This window comes from Trachurus japonicus, chromosome 18 (genome assembly GCF_045865225.1).
Source record: "Trachurus japonicus isolate A0001 chromosome 18, Traja_1.0".
In the NCBI taxonomy this organism is placed as follows: Eukaryota; Metazoa; Chordata; class Actinopteri; order Carangiformes; family Carangidae; genus Trachurus; species Trachurus japonicus.
Genome location: NC_140924.1, coordinates 7,316,357 through 7,337,661, shown reverse-complemented (window position 1 = coordinate 7,337,661; position 21,305 = coordinate 7,316,357). Strand labels below are relative to the sequence as shown.

General features: G+C 42.9%; 1 protein-coding gene across 1 annotated transcript; it reads left to right on the top strand.

Annotated features, from left to right (window-relative positions):
- The first annotated feature begins 7,681 nt into the window (after positions 1–7,681).
- Positions 7,682–19,401, top strand: LOC146968586 (uncharacterized). Its single transcript, XM_085806309.1, has 2 exons — positions 7,682–7,928; positions 18,468–19,401. The coding sequence occupies exon 2, from the start codon at positions 18,470–18,472 to the stop codon at positions 19,376–19,378; it is 909 nt and encodes a 302-aa protein (XP_085662435.1). The 5' UTR covers positions 7,682–7,928; positions 18,468–18,469; the 3' UTR covers positions 19,379–19,401.
- The last annotated feature ends 1,904 nt before the right edge of the window (positions 19,402–21,305 follow it).

Genomic DNA, 21,305 nt, shown 5'->3' with positions numbered 1-21,305 from the left:
AGAAACTGCCGGATGCTAACTTATATATATTGGGCAATTAGCATAACAGACATAATTAGCATAAATTAGCATAATTGCCTATATGGGCAATATTTCAACAAAATTGACTTGGCTGATCTGGGCAATATTAGTGTGGTTTTAGGGGTTATTGATGATGCTGAATCCATTTCTGACATTTTCAAAATTCAAAATGGCTGTCTAAACCGGAAGTGACCGGTTTGAAATCCATCAAAATCGGCCCACTGGCGGTTAAAATCTGGTCACTTCCGGTTTAGACAGCCATTTTGAATTTTGAAAATGTCAGAAATGGATTCAGCATCATCAATAACCCCTAAAACCACTCCAATATTGCCCAGATCAGCCAAGTCAATTTTGTTGAAATATTGCCCATATAGGCAATTATGCTAATTTATGCTAATTATGTCTGTTATTCTAATTGCCCAATATATACAAGTTAGCATCCGGCAGTTTCTGAATACTGGGGACCCATACTATCTATTTCTAACATAAAACTTTGGGGTACTCAACATTTCCGGGTTCACAATGGGGCCCTATGGGCTGGCAAGTAGACTAGAGGCAGAGAGAGGGGGAAATGACATGCAGGAAAGGGCTGCCCGACACGGGATTTGAACCGGGGACTCCTGCGGTGAGAACTGTAGCCTCAACATGGGGCGGCCGCTTTGCCCACTGCGACACGCACCTCCCCAAACCCGCTAATTTTAAAACACACCGGCAACAGTGGCTGCTGATCTGTACTGATAGGATAGGATAGGTATTTATTTATTTATTTAAAACAGGGACAATGCACAAAAACATTAATCTTGTGAGACAAGAGAAGATGTCTTGCTAATTTCCACCTGTAGTCCCTGGGCAGGTAAGAGACAGACAGATAACAATATTGAGATCGTTGATATAAAAGTGATATGATCTGGAATAATAATATTTAAAAAATAGATGAAATAAACTAGCAACCGAGACTGTTGTTGTTCTTTCACGTTAAATGTCTGCTGTGTAGAAAACTACGCTGTGCTCCGTGATCAAGGTGCAGATGAGTGAGTTTGGAGCTGACGAGAGGATCGAAAAAAAGAGGGCGAGACAACGCAGCCGTAGCCGCCGTGATATGACGACCCCGTCCCAGCTGAGGAGGAACTAGGGCTACAACTTATTGATTAATTTGTCGATTATTTAAACGATTAATCGATTGGTTGTTTGGTCAATAAAATGTTAAAAAATGTTGAAAAATGTCAGTCAGTGTTTCTCAAATTTCTTGTTTTGTCCACAAACCAAAGAGAGACTCAGTTTATTGTCATAAAAGAACAAAGAAACCAGAAATATTCATATTTAAGAAGCTGGAATCAGAAAATTTGAACTTTTTTTCTTAAAAAACTATTCAAACCGATTAATAAAATAGTTGACGATTCATTTAATAATCGATTATTGTTCAATTAATTGTTGCAGCTCTAGGAGGAACTATGAACAACTCAGCTGTAATGGAAAAGTACCTAAACCGAGTCGAGTAGAGTTGTAACTGTGTAGTGGAAAAGGGTCCAAAGTAACAGTAAATGGTAGATTATTATTGTACGGGGCAGACGCACAATAATAACCATTCAAATAATTTAGTTGTGGCAGGCCACCACAAAAAAATACATCCAGGGTTTTTCCTGGTGGAAGATTCAATGGGGTTGATACTGAGCCGAGTGGTGTTGTCATTAATATCACTTTGATTTCACTGAGCACGAGCCAGTGATCAAGAGGAAGTGATATCAATGTCAGTATTAATATTAATATTAATATGAATGCGATGTGTTTAAATTGTCTTCCCTTCCTGCCGTCCTCCTTTCACCTGAGCTGGTAAAAAGATTATAGTGTCCCGTCCTGAAAAACACTCCGGCCCCAATCCCATCAGCCCCGGCTTCCTGTGCCCGCCACGCTTTCATCCCGCTGCTGCCTGAACGCTGCTCGGTGTTTGATAACAACGTTAAAAAAGATGAGGTGGGGAACAGAGGAATGAGGAGGAGGAGGAGTGTTTTCATCAGATGAATGCTGTTTCAGTTTTTTCATTTCCGCCGGGAGAAGAGGACGCACAGCGATAGACGGCGAGGAGATAGAGAGTGTATGAGTGGAGAGAGAGAGAGGGGAGGAGGAAGTGTGGAGAAGGAGAGGCTGAGGTTTGTAAGTGAAGTCAAACAGACAGAAACTAAAACACAGACTTAGATCTGCTAAAAAAAATTCTTGGAGGCAGAAATATTCTGGCTGGCTCCGAGTTCCCCGAGTGGCCGCTGCTGCTCTGGACCGGAGCCAAAGCTTCAAAGAGCAGTTTTCACTTTGGCAGCTGCAGTGTGAATAAAGTGGAGAGGCGACAGTGAAGGAAAAAAGAAAAAATCAAAAGATATATGTACAGACAGAGTTAGAGTGATATTTAGTGTGTGAGGCCATTAGCCAGCTGTAAATCACATGGCTGAGAGGACGCAGAAGTTATTTTTACTCACTTCAGTCACTGGAGCTAAACACATCCATCACACAGTGGACTGTATATGAACCATGTGTATTATCTCCCTGTGTTAATTAAGGTTGAATAAAGCGGACACAAGATGAACAGTCTGCTGAGGGGAATCCGATCCTTTCATTTAGATCCTGTTCAATAGTTCACATTTTTGCCGACGATATTCAACTGTATATTGTTTCATCGAGACTGAACAATTGCAACATTAATTTTTTGACCCAACACTGGTAATGAAAAAAAAAGAAGAAATCTAACCACATTACAGTCATTTTATCTCCCTATCCACAAAAGATGACATATGCCGTTCTAAATGGCTCCTCAGTCCATCTGAACTCCTTAAAATATATCTGTAATCTCTTTCTCTTTATTCACAGAATCCAAAGCTCCTGTTTCACCCCAGAGATAAGGGGCCAAAATATAATGGAGCCAATTATACTGGTAGGCTACACCTGAAAACGACAGCCAACACAAAAACCTCTTTTTCTCAAGATTTTGGTGCCAAAATGTCGTTTTGGGCTAAACTAACCTATATTCAACAGCCAATTACTCAAGACTGGAACAAGTTAGAAACACACTGTTTGTTTGTTTTTTGCTGGAAAGTAGAGACTCTCTTCTTTCATTTGATGGGTCAAACGTGTATATAATAATAGTACATAATATATGGTGGGTCTAAACGCTGTCAAAACGCTGGAAAATGCCTGGCAAGCTGGAGCTGCTGTGAGAATGCCTGGCAGTCAAAGAGTTAAGGGTTTTCTTGGGAGGTTTTCCTCAGTGGATGTGAGGGTCTAAGGCCAGAGGAAGTTGTTGTGATGCTGTGTGAAGCCCTTTGAGACAACGTGTTTGTAAAAGTGGGCTTTACAAATAAACTTGCCTTGCTGTTTATCATTGTCAGTTCCCCGTCACGTTCACTGAATGATCACAATTAAAAAGCGACAATGTGGTTTGAAAGGATTTAAATGAATTTACATGGATCTGAGATGAAAAACCAAGAAAGAAAATAATAAAGTTGTGAACAACAGGCCATAACTAGTAGTAAAAGCCCTCAGCAATGGGAACCTGCAAACAGCAGATCAATGTCGCCCTCTGCTGGACAAACATTATACAAGTGTAGGGTGTTGAACATGAAACTATGCAGTTCTACATCAACTCATCATCCACCTTGTGCAGAAGAAAAGCTGTGAAATCACTTAATGCATTTAAATGGAGGTTATAGTAAAACAAGGGCTCACTGCCTTGCTTGTTGAAGATGTAAATGAAATGAAATGTAAAGATTAACTAGAGAATCAATTTCCTGAAGGAAATACGGGTGAATGCTGAAAGCTGGAAGCTGAATAAATTGTTGAAACAATGCTGAATTAAGTGAAGAAATTTCTGAAGCAATCTTGAAAAGATGAAACAATATCAGAAGAGTAAAAGTAAAACATGTAAGAAGGAGGCTGTATGAAATGGTTGGAAATTACTTGAATTGTTGAAGAAGAAGAAATGAAATGTAAAGATTAACTAGAGAATGCATTTCCTGAAGGTAACATGGGTGAATGCTGAAAGCTGGAGGCTGAATGAGCCGAATAAATTGTTGAAACAATGCTGAATTAAGTGAAGAAATTGCTGAAGCAATCTTGAAAAGATGAAACAATATCAGAAGAGTAAGAAGGAGGTTGTATGAAATGGTTGGAAATTAGTTGAATTGTAGAAGAAGAAATGAAATGTAAAGGTTAATGATTAAAAAAAGTACACAAACAAGCTACTTGATGTTGATGTCCTACAACAGTTTCCTATGCACAAACTAAGAACTACTGCAGATTAATTTCAACTACAAACAAAAATTAGAAGAAAACTATTTGTACGCTGACATGAGGACATACAGACACAGTGACTTACCATTTCTTAAAGGTTGTAGGGAACCATCAATTGTGGCTGTGTTCTTCATCCCTGTGAAAGCACATGACCGTAAATGAAATGACTTTCACACACAAGGCAAAGTTCTTTCATACAGAGACGTGGAATGACACTAAAAAGCATTTTTTACAATATGAAAATGTGAATGAATGAATTAAAAAATATTTGAATAAGTCATAAATAACAGCGTTTTGAGAAAGTTGCTTCAGTGGAGGACATGAAAGACAAGACTTTAAGTCTTTTTTTTTTAAGTATGTTTTTAACCCGGATTTTTAATGAGCTGATTGTGAGTGAACCTGCCCCAGATCACCTGGGGGGTCTGGATGCTTCATATCATACGAGTGGATCTGAGATACATTTGCACAGACTACTTTGGCATCCAACATGGACATCGACTGACTTATCAGCACTTTGACAGGCCTATTCAAATACATTGTGCATTGCAGTCCTGAACACGTGTGTCAGGAGAGTTCAGGTCGTTGCTGTGGCTGGATCACGGCCTCTTGAACAACAAACAGGAAGTGGTTGATGCCAATAAATCGTGGCTTTCCAGTATAAACACAGCAGACGACAGCTGCCGTCTGACTTGACATTGATTGAACACGGCTCGCTATCATGACACCGACAACACAACACAAACCAGACCTAGGAAAATGAAGCAAGAGCTGATTTCACTGGGATCTGAATACCAACACACACAAAAAACAAATTTGTAGACAAAACACTCAACTTTTAAAAACGGTATTAAGCACCATATTTCATGTTTCTTAACTGAATCATATAATAATTTTTTTTTTTTTTCAACTAAGGGCAGGTCAGCTTAGTGTTGTTACTGACAACTGGTTAGCTGCTTTGCTTTGTGCACAAGAAGGAACATCCACCAACCAAAACTTCTTAAACTCTGTGATCAGCACATTCTACCTTGTATAATCAATTTTCCATAAAATTTCATTTGCACAACTATTTTTCTATAAGAGCAGTCTGAGGTCTTGAGTGGTCACCTGGCAACTGCAGGTCAGGAAACAGCAGGAAACCCATGAACTACAACCAATAAATTCAAATAGCATAGAATTACGTTATGTTGGAGGAAAACTGGAGGAGTGCTGGACTGTATCCAAGCTGCTGTCACCGGGTTTCAAAAGACTACATGAAATGTTAAAACAATACAAACAACCAAAGTTTGGACTAAATCTAAAGCTAAAGACACTAAATCAAAACAAAAAAAGAACAATGGGCATTGGTACAGATGAAGTCTGAAGCCCTAATAGTTCCCTGTTATTTGCAACTGTCACCTTTTTTTTTTTTATGCAAATGATTTGGTTGTGACTGGAGTGCCAATAAATTAGCCTCGTAAACCAGCCTCTCGCGGAAGTGCATTTCATTTCATTCCGAGGGAGAGTCTGGCCTCATCCCCATTCTAAGCGTTTGGACTGAAACCCTCAGAAGGCCGAGCCAATCAGCGTTGCCCGCTGTGATTGACACAGCACGTTGGCCAATCAGGGACCGACTGGTGCAAAGCCCCGTCACTACACCAACTCGCTGAACGCTTGCAGGGGGGATGAGGCCAGACTCTCCCGAGAAATGAAATGAAATGCATTTCCGCGAGAGGCTGGTTTACGAGGCTACCAATAAATACCCAGTGCAGTAAACATGTTGTGGTGCAGAAACACGGACAACAGGAGGACGGGAGGTCAGAAACAAACAGTGGTCAGGTTGGTGTCTGTCTTAATATCATCATCACCATTGTTTGAACAAATGAAGCTTTCTCTTAATGCTTGGATTAAACTAATTTGAATTTTCCACAAACTCTTTAACTGCTTCTACACACAGCTCAGAAACGTTCAGCCTGCATAGTTGATAAGCTGAATTTTAAGGTTTAACACACTGTGGAGTTTTAAAAACAGTTGTTTATGCACTAAACGGGTAAGATGTCATCAAATTTCATTCAGACTGTGCAACAGCATTCAGACTCAATAAGGAAAACAGCACGTGATTTCAAAATAAGGTTACATATAATCAATGTTGGTCTGTTCAAACTACTAGCCTACCACGACATAACAATAATACTAAGTTGCAGCCCTGTTTACACTAGCTAAATACGAATATGTAGCCTACTTTTAATAATAATATCTAAAATAAATGTAGGATTTCGCCTACCACCACTCTGCCTGCTTGCTGCTAGCTGGCTGATATCTTAACTCATTGAGTGCCACGCTCCTTTCCAAAGTTTTAGTCAAGTGTACCGGCAATTGAGACCATTTTTGACGATTTTTGTAGAGCCACAGTGTATTCTATATTATTGCCACCAACACATACTGTGGCTCATTTGAAAGGTGAAACTTTATGCTTCAAATGGCCACAAACCGTTTGTTTCTACGTGCCTCTGTTCCTGAGAAAACTCAAGCTAAACATGGCTGGGTTTCACCAAAATCCCTGCTTTTTTTCTAGAAAAGGAGATAGAGCGTCTTTTATGAAAGGTGCTCTGTTTGTGCCTGTTGCTCTTCTGACACTCGCATTTCTGGATCAAAGTGCTCGTGTAAGATAAATATATACAACAAATGTTGTTCTATTCACAAAACCACCATCGGGGGCGGGGGGGCGCCACTAAACAACAATAACACAGACGCACCGTGCCGTGTCACAGCCTCTCGCCGCGGAATGTGATGGTCTCTCGGCCACAGCAGGTCGGGAACACCGGCCCCACCGGTGGTCGCGGTCCTTCTGTGGTACGGGTTGGTGGTGCCGGTCTGCTTTGGCCCAGAGACCATCACATTTTACCTTGGGGAGGACACGGTGTTGCTCCAGATGAAGACCGGGCGGGACTGTCGGCTGAGAGCTTCCTGTTCGGCTCCGAGCTGCTGGAGCCTCGCGGGTGACAGCGGAGCAGCTGCTGCATCCACATGCAGAACTCCGTTTGCAAAAGCTGAGTTATGATAAAAACTTCCAGATCATGAGCTGTCATGAGTTTTTGATCGTCATCTATTTCAGTTCTGCTCGTCGTAGAGTCCCCAAATTTACACATAAGGTGTGTTAAAGTGTCTAGTTTCATAATAAAAAAAAAGAAGCAAAAAACGAGAAATCTTTTTTAGAACTCAACGCATGGGAACGAAAAACGAGAAATTACGTGGTTGGCACTCAATGAGTTAACAATGTTTTTCACAAAACATATTTAATAGTTTTATTTATCACTAAATGTCAATCGATGTTCGCGTACCAGTCACGTCATTGACGGTGACGGTTGCCGCGACGTTTGAATACAAACACACTTGTTATAATTAAACATCTCAAAACTGTCCAACAACAAGTAGAAAAGAAGTTAAATAATATTAACATACGTTTCAGGAGCAGCTTAAGACCACAAACACGAGTTTTACAGATTGTCAGTACCTGTAGTTCGTCAGGACAGGACCAAAGTTGGCGCTTGTTTGAGCTTGTTTGTTTAAGAGCTGCGCAGGCGTGGAACCGGAAGTTATGATCCCTCAGGCAGGGATCACAACAGCGCCAGAGCACCACCTACTGTCTGAAAGGTGTAACACATCTCATTTAAAAAATGAACCGAAATGTTAGAATAGGTCATAGAAAAACAGTGTGGCTCATGTGAGGTTGATTGTTTAAAACCCTTACACTTTCAAGCTAAAGTTACATTAAGTTTTTATACAAACCAGACCAGGGCAGAACAGTTATTGTAGCAGTTTTGCAACACTGACATTCATTTTTATATATTCGCTTTCCTTTGGCATCTTTTTTTGGTCTAAAATAATGACAGCCGGTGACTGGAGGAGTCACTGTTGTGTGTTGCCTGGTTTGTATTATGATGAAAAAACGCAATAATAATAGATTTTTGGAAATTTAATAATTGACTCATCGTCCAAATGACAATCGCGATTAATCAATTACCGATTCATTTTTTTTTCACCACCCCTAATGGACATGCAGTAGATATAATTTACACGTTTTCCCATTCTCTCCTCCAGAAATGTCAGTGAACTCCTCCTCCTCCTGCCCTCTCTATGTTGAACCTCCCTCCATCAACTCCTCTTATTTTTTAAACATACATTGCTACTTCGTCAGACCAAGCTCCTTGGTTTTTTCCATCTTCAGCATCACCACCATCCTCCTCCTCCTCCCTCTCTGCTCCTTCGTCCTCTACCTGGGTCTCCAGCGATGGCGCCAACAGCGTTCCTCCACCGCAGCAACGATCAGCCACTCCGACAGCTTCACCTACCACATGGTCGCCATAGAGCTGGCTGGCATCTTGGGGAACACCATCTGCCTCTGTGGTGTCTACACTCATTATTTTGCAGCGATGGGGTTGGGGTACTTTCTTATATCCTTGACCTGGACTGGACAGATGTTCTTCCACAACCTGACCTGCCTGGAACGCTACCTGGCCGTCGTCCATCCCATCATCTACCTGAGCCTGAGGAAAGAGAGAGGAATCAGAATCAGAAATATCACCAATGGATGTGTTTGGCTGCTCAACATCACATATGCATGTCTCTCCATTTTAGGGAATCTCATACTAGATGTCTGCATCTTCTCTGTATTCTTTGTCATCATCGTGTTCTGCAGCTTGTCCGTCCTCTGTGTCCTGACTCGTAGAGGACCGGGGGAACAGGGTGGGGACAGGGGGAGGGTGGACCAGTCGAAGCAGAGGGCTTTCTACACCATCATGGCCATACTGGGGGTGCTGTTGTTGAGGTCTTGTTGGACTGTGGTTTGGATTGTGGTCAATTTGTTGGGATCAGATTGTAACTGCTTGATTACTTTGATTGAGTTGTGTTTTAATATTCCTAACAGTCTGGTGCTACCTGTCCTGTATCTCCACAGGTCAGGAAAACTTGGGTGTTGTCAGAAGAACATTGAGTGAGACCTAGCATCATGTTGAATTTGCATGATCATTTTATCTTAATGCTGCTTCTGTACATCATTGGCATCAGTTTCCCGTAGGCACATAGAACCCGTTTTGTTCAACCGAATTATCACAATTAAACAGCTACAAATGTGGTCAATGCTTTCATTTGAATGATAAAATGAAAATTTTATCTCAATGTTGTGGGAAAATAAAGACATAATCATGTTTTATTGAGTGATCAATTTCATCATTGTACTTCATCACAACACACATCACAGTAAATATCTTCACCAGTGGAAAATCACTGAGAATATCCAGCAAAAACGCAGAAAAACAGAGGTGTTTGTTCAGAAATGCCCAACAGTGGCCACCATATGCAGTCAGGATAATTTGGGGATGATAATATTTCTGGCTGCAAAAATACAAACAAACAAAAATGGGGATGTCAAATATACCAACTAGGGTTGCAACAATTCACATGACCTCAAGTCATGTGTTTTTTATTGACCAATAGTGGAACCACAGATGTTCACAAGTTGTTTTTTTTTGCAAGTCCAATCAAGTCTCAAGCCTTTGGTCACTGAGTCAAGTCTCTAAAAAATAAAAGTATCTCGTGTCTCATCTACTGCTAAGAATACTGGACATTTAAATCTAAGAAATTCAAAGCATTTACTGTATTTATCACTCCTTTATCCATTAGCATACAGTATCAGTACCAATTAGTTGTTTATTATATAATCACTTTAAATAGGCTATTGCAATGCAATATGAAGAAAACATACAATGAAAGCTTTCCTTTAAAGAAACTGTATTCCGAGTCAAGAAAGAATCAAGGCTGCTCTGACCCTCTGCACTGGCCTTTTCTTTTTTTGCTTTGTTGAATTCAGAAAACCCTTAAATTAACAACATGGAAAATCATTCAGGCTGTTATAGTGGGTAATAAGATATGAATGATACAGCTAACATTTTTATGTCAAGCATAACCTTTCTGGAACCATGTTTCTAAGAGAATAACTGGGGTTTTTTTTTTTTAATTTAATAAAATTAGCTCCGTCAACTCGTGGGGGAGTGTTGACATGTGCAGACTTCCATGCGCGCCTTCAGTCATATTTCGCAGCAAAAATAAACACTCAGGACAACTAGCCTACAGTAGCCTGATATGTGCCAGTTAAGCAGTCCCTGTGAAGGAAGGTCCGACAACAAATGGATGTCTACATGTGCCTCACCTGTAAGGAAGGTGCTGCTATAATAAAAACAAAAAACAGCCAGTTCACAGTCACCTGTCACTCACCTGAAGCTGACCGAGCTGTCAGAGGAGCTCTGCTGTTCCTCTCTCTTTAGCCTGGTGTTTGGCTGTAAAAAAGAGTTCAATACATGAAGATCTAACCTCCATCTGAACACCGATCATGTGGTGCTGCTCAGCTGTAGCAGCTATAACCGCAAAAAAAAAAGAAAACGTTGTCGGTCGTCCTGTCAGGATGGAGGATTGGGTTGCTGATCAGCACAAGCCAAGAAAATAATGATTGTTCACAAGTCCCAAAACACTACGAAAATGTGAATGAATGAAATAAAAATATTTGAAGAGGTCATAAAAAAACAGTGTTTTGAGAAAGGTGCTTCCGTGGAGGACATGAAAGATAAGACTTTAAGATGGAAACTGTGAATACAGATGTTTTTAACACAGATTTTTAATGAGCTGATTGTGAATGAACCTGCCTCAGATCACCTGAATGGTCTGGATGCTTCATATCATACGAGTGGATCTGAGGTAGCCTACATTTACACAGACTATAACTTTGGCATCCAAACATGGACATCCAGTGACTTATCATCACTTTGACAGGAATCAAATCATCTGGGTCAGAAACTGAGGCCTATTCAAATAAACCGTGCATTGCTGCCCTTAACACGTGTGTCAGTAGAGTTCAGGCCGTCGCTGTGGCTGGATCACGGCCTTTTTAACATGTTATGTCATCAGGGATCAAACAGGAAGTGGTTGATGCTAATAAATCGTGGCTTTCCAGTATAAACACAGCAGACGACAGCTGCCGTCTGACTTGACATTGATTGAACACGGCTCGTTATCATGATACCGACAACACAACACAAACCACACCTAGGAAAATGAGGCAAGCGCTGATTTCACTGGGATCTGAATAATTCATTACCAACACACACAAAAACAAATTTGTAGACAAAACACTCAACTTTTAAACGGAAGTAAGCACCATATTTCATGTTTCTTAACTGAATCAGAATGTATGATAATAATTGTTCAACTATGGGCTGTTTAGCTCAGCACAATTGCTTTTCTTTGTCCACAAGAAGCAAAATCCACCAACCAAAGCCTCTGAAACTTCTAGCATGTAGGCTATGTTTAATTTTCTAAAAAACAAACTAAATCAGCAATGCAGCAATATACCGACACTAAATCAAAACAAAACAAGAATAATGGGCTTTGGTATAGATAAGATCTGAAGCCCTAACAGTTTTGCTGTTATTTGCCACTGTCACTGTTTTTCTATGCAAATGAAACATATTTGAATGTCACTGGGGCGTCAATAAATACCCAAAGCAGTAAACATGATAAGGTGCAGATATTCAGTCCAGACACCACAGGGAGGACAGTCAGAAACAAACACTAGTAAGGTTGGTGTTCTTCTCAGTTCTTCATATCATCATCACCATTGTTTGAACAAATTATGCTGTCAATGCTTGAATGCAGAAAATAATGCTTATACATAAATGATTTACCTACCATTTGCACAGACACTGAATGTCAGATGTATGCTGATGACACAGTGTTTTATGTCTCAGCAAAGAATCCCTGTCAAGCCTCAGATATCTTAAACAGACAGATGGTTACTGTTTCAGAATGGCTACAAAGGAATCACTTAACACTTAATCACAAAAAAACTGTATCAATGTGCTTCTCAATAAGAAAGAAAGCCTTAGAGAAATTTCACATCACTATTGATAATAAAGAAATTGAAGTGGTAAATGAGTTTAAATATTTAGGTGTAACTCTAGATCCTCAACTTAAGTTTGAAGCACATATAAAGAAGCTGTCTAAAACTGTAAAAACTAGTCTGAATTGTTTCAGACTCATCAGGTCCTGTCTCTCTTTCAGGGCAGCTCATTTATACCTGCATGCTATGGTCCTTTCACATTTGTCCTACTGCATCACTGCTTGGGGCCAGGCCACTGACACAGCAACTAGACCTTTATTCTCACTCCACAAACAAGCTTTAAAAATTTTAGATCAGAAGCCACAAAAGTGGCACCATTGTAAAATCATTGAGAAGTATAATTTGTTATCTTTTTCTAATTTTATAAAATTCTCTTTTTTGAAAGTTGTTTTTAAGTGTGTCAGTGGACTAGCCCCACAAGCGATGTCACAGATTTTTACTAAGTCAGACAACTGTGGGACAAGGACAAGGAGCATGAACAAGCAAAACTGTAAAATTTGAAGATGCAGGACAACATTCGGTCAATCATCCCTTTCAGTGCTGGGTACACACCTATGGAATTCTTTACCACCAGATATCAAATCCCAAACAGAATTAAAGATGTTTAGTGCTAAAGCTAAACATTGGCTTAAGCAGCAGCAGAAATGTGAACATTAACTTCTCTCAAGTCACTGTCAATACAGCATTTTACTAATGTTTAATGTATTTAATTTGTGCAATTTCTTAATCTAAATTTTGTAGCTGTGTTTATTTATTCATGATAACTATTCACTGTATTATTCACTGTATTTGTATTATTGCACTTATTGTAACGGTATTCAGTATCTTTTATCCTTCTTTAGCCTGACCAGGGACAAAGACTGCAAATTAGCTGAAGCTAGACGTCTTGTATGCATCGCATTTTTCATTCTTTGTGGCAATGTTGTATGTATCGTCCCTGCAAAATAAACATTAAAATAAAAAAATAAAAAAATAAAATAAAAAACTCATTTGATTTTCCCCACAGACACTCTAACTGCTGCTACACATAAAGGTCAGTGACTCTCAGCCTGCATATGGAAACAGTTTGACTAGCTGAATTAACATAGCATTTAACATTTAACATTCATTATGCATTTTTAAAAGCAATTGTTTATGTAACAGGCAAGATGTCATTTAATTTAATCCCACATTCAGACTCCTAAAATACTTGCAATGAATCTCAAATTACGGTTAGGCTACATACAATCAATGTTGGTTTGTTGAAACTACTAACAGGTACCACACCATAACAATAATATTGATTTGCAGCCCTCTTTACACTTTTAACAACAATTTTGCGCTATGGCGACGCAAATGAACGAGACGACGTAACAACATGGTGGCAATCAACTGAACAGAAAAACTAATACCTGTCAATCAATACACTGTCGTTTGGCATGGCGACGCTCGCCGAGGCGTTTGAATACAAACACACTTGTTACACGACGGGTTAAAACCTCACAAAACTGTCCGAGAACACGTAGAAAACAAGTTAAATAACATTAACATACATTTCAGGAGCAGGTTAAAGCAGAAGTAAGCGATCCAGTCGTTTTGGCTGATGCTGCGTTCCAGGCAGGCTTTTGAAACCGTAAATTACAGCTTCAAGTCACAACTTACGACTTTGTAGCGTTCCAGGCAACCCACTCGTGTTTTTCCGACCTGTTTTACCGGTGAAAGTCACTATAACGGCCACTCGTAACTTCCGACCCGTGAACTCGTACCAGATCGAACTGGTACGACTTCACAGGTTGGGAAAACACGAGTTACGAGTTGCCTTGAACGCACCATAACAGTCCTCGTCCCTACGTCACCACATTCAGGCGCATCCCTTGGCTGCACACACAGCCCTGCATGCCGTTCTCTCTCCTCATTGGATAAAAATTGTAGGATACGAGAAAAGTTTTCTCCTCGGCTCAGAGCAGAGCAGAGGGACTGACAGACCCGTGTTTCGGTCCAAACACTCTATGTAAGTGATTGCTGTCGGAAGATATAACTATTTAAGACTTATAGTAACACAAAAATATCGCTTACTTCTGCTTTAAGACGATAAAACTGAGTTTTTCATAATGTCAGTACCTGCATCTATTTTTCAGGACCAAAGATGGCGTTTGAACTCGTTTAGCGTGGAAACGGAAGTTGCTGATCCCTCAGGCAAGATCCACAACAGCACCAGAGCACCTACTGACTGAAAGGTGTACAACCCCTCATCAGATATATCAACAAAACTATACCAAAAAACTAAAATTTTACCATCCATCCATCCATCCATCCATCCATCCATTTTCATCCGCTTATCCGGAGTCGGGTCGCGGGGGCAGCAGTCGGAGCAGGGATCCCCAGACTTCCCTCTCCCCGGACACTTCCTCCAGCTCTTCCGGGGGGACCCCAAGGCGTTCCCAGGCCAGCCGAGTGACGTAGTCACTCCAGCGTGTCCTGGGTCTTCCTCGGGGCCTCTTCCCGGTGGGACATGCCCGGAACACCTCACGAGGGAGGCGTCCAGGGGGCATCCTATACAGGTGCCCGAGCCACCTCAGCTGGCTCCTCTCGATGTGGAGGAGCAGCGGCTCTACTCCGAGCTCCTCCCGGGTGACAGAGCTCCTCACCCTATCTCTAAGGGAGCGCCCCGCCACCCTGCGGAGGAAACTCATTTCGGCCGCTTGTATCCGGGATCCCGTTCTTTCGGTCATGACCCAGAGTTCATGACCATAGGTGAGGGTGGGAACGTAGATCGACCGGTAAATCGAGAGCTTTGCCTTTCGGCTCAGCTCCTTCTTCACCACGACGGACCGATACAATGACCGCATTACTGCGGCCGCCGCACCGATCCGCCTGTCGATCTCGCGCTCCGTTCTCCCCTCACTCGTGAACAAGACCCCGAGATACTTAAACTCCTCCACCTGAGGCAGGAACTCTCCCCCGACCTAGAGGGTGCAAGCCACCTTTTTCCGGTCGAGAACCATGGCCTCGGACTTAGAGGTGCTGATTCTCATCCCAGCTGCTTCACACTCGGCTGCAAACCGCCCCAGTGCATGCTGAAGGTCCTGGCTCGAGGGAGCCAACAAGACCACATCATCCGCAAAAAGCAGAGATGAAATCAAGTGGCTCCCGAACTGTACCCCCTCCGGCACTTGGCTGCGCCTAGAAATTCTGTCCATAAAAATAATGAACAGAACCGGTGACAAAGGGCAGCCCTGCCGGAGTCCAACACGCACCGGGAACAGGTCTGACTTACTGCCGGCAATGCGAACCAAGCTCCTGCTCCGGTCATACAGGGACCGTACAGCCCTCAGCAGAGGGCCTCCGACCCCATACTCTCGGAGCACCTCCCACAGGATGCCACGTGGGACACGGTCGAAAGCCTTCTCCAAGTCCACAAAACACATGTGGACTGGTTGGGCAAACTCACATGCCCCCTCGAGCGCCCTGCGGAGGGTGTAGAGCTGGTCCAGTGTTCCACGGCCAGGACGAAAACCGCATTGTTCCTCCTGAATCCGAGGTTCGACTATCGGCCGAATTCTCCTCTCCAGCACCCTGGAATAGACTTTCCCCAGGAGGCTGAGGAGTGTGATCCCCCGGTAGTTGGAACACACCCTCCGGTCCCCCTTTTTGAAGAGAGGGACCACCACCCCGGTCTGCCAGTCCAGAGGCACTGTCCCCGACTGCCACGCGATGCTGCAGAGGCGTGTCAGCCACGACAGCCCTGCAACATCCAGAGACTTGAGGTACTCAGGGCGGATCTCATCCACCCCCGGTGCCTTGCCACTGAGGAGCTTCCGGACTACCTCAGTGACTTCAGCTTGGGTGATGAATGAATCAACCTCTGGGTCCTCAGCCTCTGCTTCCTCGACGGAAGGCGTGTCAGTGGGATTGAGGAGATCCTCGAAGTATTCCTTCCACCGTCCGACGATACCCCCAGTCGAGGTCAACAGCTCCCCTCCTCCACTGTAAACAGTGTTGGCGGAGCACTGCTTCCCCCTCCTGAGGCGTCGGATGGTTTGCCAGAATTTCCTCGAGGCCGACCGGTAGTCCTCCTCCATGGCCTCCCCGAACTTTTCCCAGACCCGAGTTTTTGCTTCCGCGACCGCCCGGGCTGCCGTCCGCTTGGCCTGCCGGTACCCGTCAGCTGCCTCGGGAGTCCCCCGAGCTAGCCAGGCTCGGTAGGACTCCTTCTTCAGCTTGACAGCATCCCTTACTTCCGGGGTCCACCACCGGGTTCGGGGATTACCGCCGCGACAAGCGCCGGAGACCTTACGGCCACAGCTCCGGACGGCCGCGTCAACAATGGAAGTGGAGAACATGGTCCATTCAGACTCAATGTCTCCGGCTTCCCTCGGAATCTGGTCAAAGCTCTCCCGGAGGTGGGAGTTGAAGACCTCCCTGACAGGGGATTCTGCCAAACGTTCCCAGCAGACCCTCACGATACGCTTGGGTCTGCCAAGACTGACCAGCTTCCTCCCCTGCCAGCGGATCCAACTCACCACCAGGTGGTGATCAGTTGACAGCTCAGCCCCTCTCTTCACCCGAGTGTCCAAGACATACGGCCGGAGATCAGATGACACGACTACAAAGTCGATCATTGACCTCCAGCCTAGGGTGTCCTGGTGCCAAGTGCACTGATGGACACCCTTATGCTTGAACATGGTGTTCGTTATGGACAAACTGTGGCTAGCACAGAAGTCCAATAACAAAACACCGCTCGGGTTCAGATCGGGGAGGCCGTTCCTCCCAATCACACCTCTCCAGGTAACACTGTCGCTGCCCACGTGGGCATTGAAGTCCCCCAGCAGAACGATGGAGTCCCCGGTTGGAGCACTTTCCAGCACCCCTCCCAGGGCCTCCAGGAAGGCCGGGTACTCTGCACTGCCGTTCGGCCCGTAGGCCGAGACAACAGTGAGAGACCTATCCCCGACCCGAAGGCGCAGGGAAGCGACCCTCTCGTTCAGTGGGGAGAACTCCAACACATGGCGGCTGAGCTGGGGGGCTATGAGCAAGCCCACACCAGCTCGCCGCCTCTCACCGTGAGCAACTCCAGAGTGGAAGAGAGTCCAGCCTCTCTCAAGGAGTTGGGTTCCAGAGCCCAGGCTGTGCGTGGAGGTGAGCCCGACTATCTCTAGCCGGTACCTCTCAGCCTCCCGCACGAGTTCAGGCTCTTTCCCCCCCAGCGAGGTGACATTCCATGTCCCTAAAGCCAGAGTCGTTGTCCGGGGATTGGGTCGCCGGGGCCCCCGCCCACGGCTGCCACCCAAAACACACGGCACCGACCCCTCATGGTCCTTCCTGCGGGTGGTGGGCCTACTGGAAGTAGTAGATAAAATTAAAATTACTAAAATTTTACACTTATGGTAATTTATTTTTAACAAAGGCTTACATGTTGTGTAACTACAACATCACATTCACATTACAACATGTTGGTCAATTATAATTTTCATCACAAATGCAAGTTTTGATTTATTTGAAAATGAATCCCTAAAATTGGTCACCGAAAAACAGTATGGGTCATGTGAGGTTGTTCATTTAAAATCTTTACACTTAAAACAACGTTCCATTAAGTTCCATTTGAATAACTTTCATCTATATTAGTAATGGTTCAACAATGTTTTCAAGTTGTCCGTTTTAAACTTATTTGAGTAGACTTCAGCCTTTCAATTTCTTCATACTAATCTTCAACAATTCAAGTAATTTACAACATACAGCCTCCTTCTTACATGTTTTAGTTTAACTCTTTGGATATTGTTTAATCCTTTCAAGATTGCTTCAGAAATTTCTTCACTTAATTCAGCGTTGTTTCAGCAATTTATTCAGCTCATTCAGCTTCCAGCTTTCAGCATTCACCCGTATTTCCTTCAGGAAATGCATTCTCTAGTTTAACTAACATATTCTTTCGACCACCTTTTCAACGTGTTATGTTATACATCTTAGGGCAGTTGGTTATACTGTAGTAGCAAGCTTTGCATCATTGATATTATTTTCGGAGTACCTCTTTATGACAGTGAATTTTCTATTGAAGTCCTATTTTCCCTTTTGCTTCATTTTTGGTCTAAAACCATCTCTTCAGAAGAAGACTTGGATCTTTCAGCAGTTATGCTAAACTATGTTTGCCAAGAGAGACTTCTTTCTCATGGGTTAGCTTTTAACCTGGCGTTTAAACTGGATGTACAGGATGTATGTACATGCAGTAGATACTATACCTATTTTAATAAGTTTTTTCGTTCTCCTACAGAAATGTCAGTGAACTCCTCCTCCTCCTCCTCCTACAATGTCTGCCCTCTCAATATTGACACTTCCGCCATCAACTCCTCTTATTTTTTAAACATGCATTGCTACTTCGTCAGACCAAGCTCCTTGGTTTTTGCCATGTTCAACATCACCACCATCCTCCTCCTCCTCCCTCTCTGCTCCTTCGTCCTCTACCTGGGTCTCCAGCGATGGTGCCAACAGCGTTCCTCCACCACAGCAACGACCAGTCACTCCGACAGCTTCACCTACCACATGGTCGCCATAGAGCTGGCCGGAGTCTTGGGGAACACCATCTGCCTCTGTGGTGTCTACACTCATTATTTTGCGGCGGTGGTGTGGGGGACCTTTCTTATATCCTTGACCTGGACTGGACAGATGTTCTTCCACATCCTGACCTGCCTGGAGCGCTACCTGGCCGTCGTCCATCCCATCATCTACCTGAGCCTGAAGAAAGAGAGAGGGATCAGAATCAGAAATATCACCAATGGCTGTGCTTGGCTGCTCAGCATCATATATGCATGTCTCTATCTTTTGGGGAATATCACACTAGATGTCTGCATCTTCTTTGTATTCTTTGTCGTCATCGTGTTCTGCAGCTTGTCCGTCCTCTGTGTCCTGACTCGTAGAGGACCGGGGGAACAGGGTGGGGACAGGGGGAGGGTGGACCAGTCGAAGCAGAGGGCTTTCTACACCATCATGGCCATACTGGGGGTGCTGTTGTTGAGGTCTTGTTGGACTGTGGTTTGGATTGTGGTCAATTTGTTGGGATCAGATTGTAACTGCTTGATTACTTTGATTGAGTTGTGTTTTAATATTCCTAGCAGTCTGGTGCTACCTGTCCTGTATCTCCACAGGTCAGGAAAACTTGGGTGTTGTCAGAAGAACATTGAGTGAGACTGAGCATCATGTTGAATTTGCATGATCATTTTATCTTAATGCTGCTTCTGTACATCATTGGCATCAGTTTCCCGTAGGCACATAGAACCCGTTTTGTTCAACCGAATTATCACAATTAAACAGCTACAAATGTGGTCAATGCTTTCATTTGAATGATAAAATGTAAATTTTATCTCAATGTTGTGGGAAAATAAAGACATAATCATGTTTTATTGAGTGATCAATTTCATCATTGTACTTCATCACAACACACATCACAGTAAATATCTTCACCAGTGGAAAATCACTGAGAATATCCAGCAAAAACGCAGAAAAACAGAGGTGTTTGTTCAGAAATGCCCAACAGTGGCCACCATATGCAGTCAGGATAATTTGGGGATGATAATTTTTTCTGGCTGCAAAAATACAAACAAACAAAAATGGGGATGTCAAATATACCAACTAGGGTTGCAACAATTCACATGACCTCCAGTCATGTGTTTTTTATTGACCAATAGTGGAACCACAGATGTTCACAAGTTATTTTTTTTTGCAAGTCCAATCAAGTCTCAAGCCTTTGGTCACTGAGTCAAGTCTCTAAAAAATAAAAGTATCTCGTGTCTCATCTGCTGCTAAGAATACTGGACATTTAAATCTAAGAAATTCAAAGCATTTACTGTATTTATCACTCCTTTATCCATTAGCATACAGTATCAGTACCAATTAGTTGTTTATTATATAATCACTTTAAATAGGCTATTGCAATGCAATATGAAGAAAACATACAATGAAAGCTTTCCTTTAAAGAAACTGTATTCCGAGTCAAGAAAGAATCAAGGCTGCTCTGACCCTCTGCACTGGCCTTTTCTTTTTTTGCTTTGTTGAATTCAGAAAACCCTTAAATTAACAACATGGAAAATCATTCAGGCTGTTATAGTGGGTAATAAGATATGAAAGATACAGCTAACATTTTTATGTCAAGCATAACCTTTCTGGAACCATATGTTTCTAAGAGAATAACTGGGTTTTTTTTTAAATAAAATTAGCTCCGTCAACTCGTGGGGGAGTGTTGACATGTGCAGACTTCCATGCGCGCCTTCAGTCATATTTCGCAGCAAAAATAAACACTCAGGACAACTAGCCTACAGTAGCCTGATATGTGCCAGTTAAGCAGTCCCTGTGAAGGAAGATCCGACAACAAATGGATGTCTACATGTGCCTCACCTGTAAGGAAGGTGCTGCTATAATAAAAACAAAAAACAGCCAGTTCACAGTCACCTGTCACTCACCTGAAGCTGACCGAGCTGTCAGAGGAGCTCTGCTGTTCCTCTCTCTTTAGCCTGGTGTTTGGCTGTAAAAAAGAGTTCAATACATGAAGATCTAACCTCCATCTGAACACCGATCATGTGGTGCTGCTCAGCTGTAGCAGCTATAACCGCAAAAAAAAAAGAAAACGTTGTCGGTCGTCCTGTCAGGATGGAGGATTAGGTTGCTGATCAGCACAAGCCAAGAAAATAATGATTGTTCACAAGTCCCAAAACACTACGAAAATGTGAATGAATGAAATAAAAATATTTGAAGAGGTCATAAAAAAACAGTGTTTTGAGAAAGGTGCTTCCGTGGAGGACATGAAAGATAAGACTTTAAGATGGAAACTGTGAATACAGATGTTTTTAACACAGATTTTTAATGAGCTGATTGTGAGTGAACCTGCCTCAGATCACCTGAAGGGTCTGGATGCTTCATATCATACGAGTGGATCTGAGGTAGCCTACATTTACACAGACTATAACTTTGGCATCCAAACATGGACATCCAGTGACTTATCATCACTTTGACAGGAATCAAATCATCTGGATCAGAAACTGAGGCCTATTCAAATAAACCGTGCATTGCTGCCCTTAACACGTGTGTCAGGAGAGTTCAGGTCGTCGCTGTGGCTGGA

What these genes read in the sequence shown, in the direction of transcription:
- LOC146968586 (XM_085806309.1), top strand. Translation starts at nt 18,470, where the DNA reads ATGTCAGTGAACTCCTCCTCCTCCTCCTCCTACAATGTCTGCCCTCTC.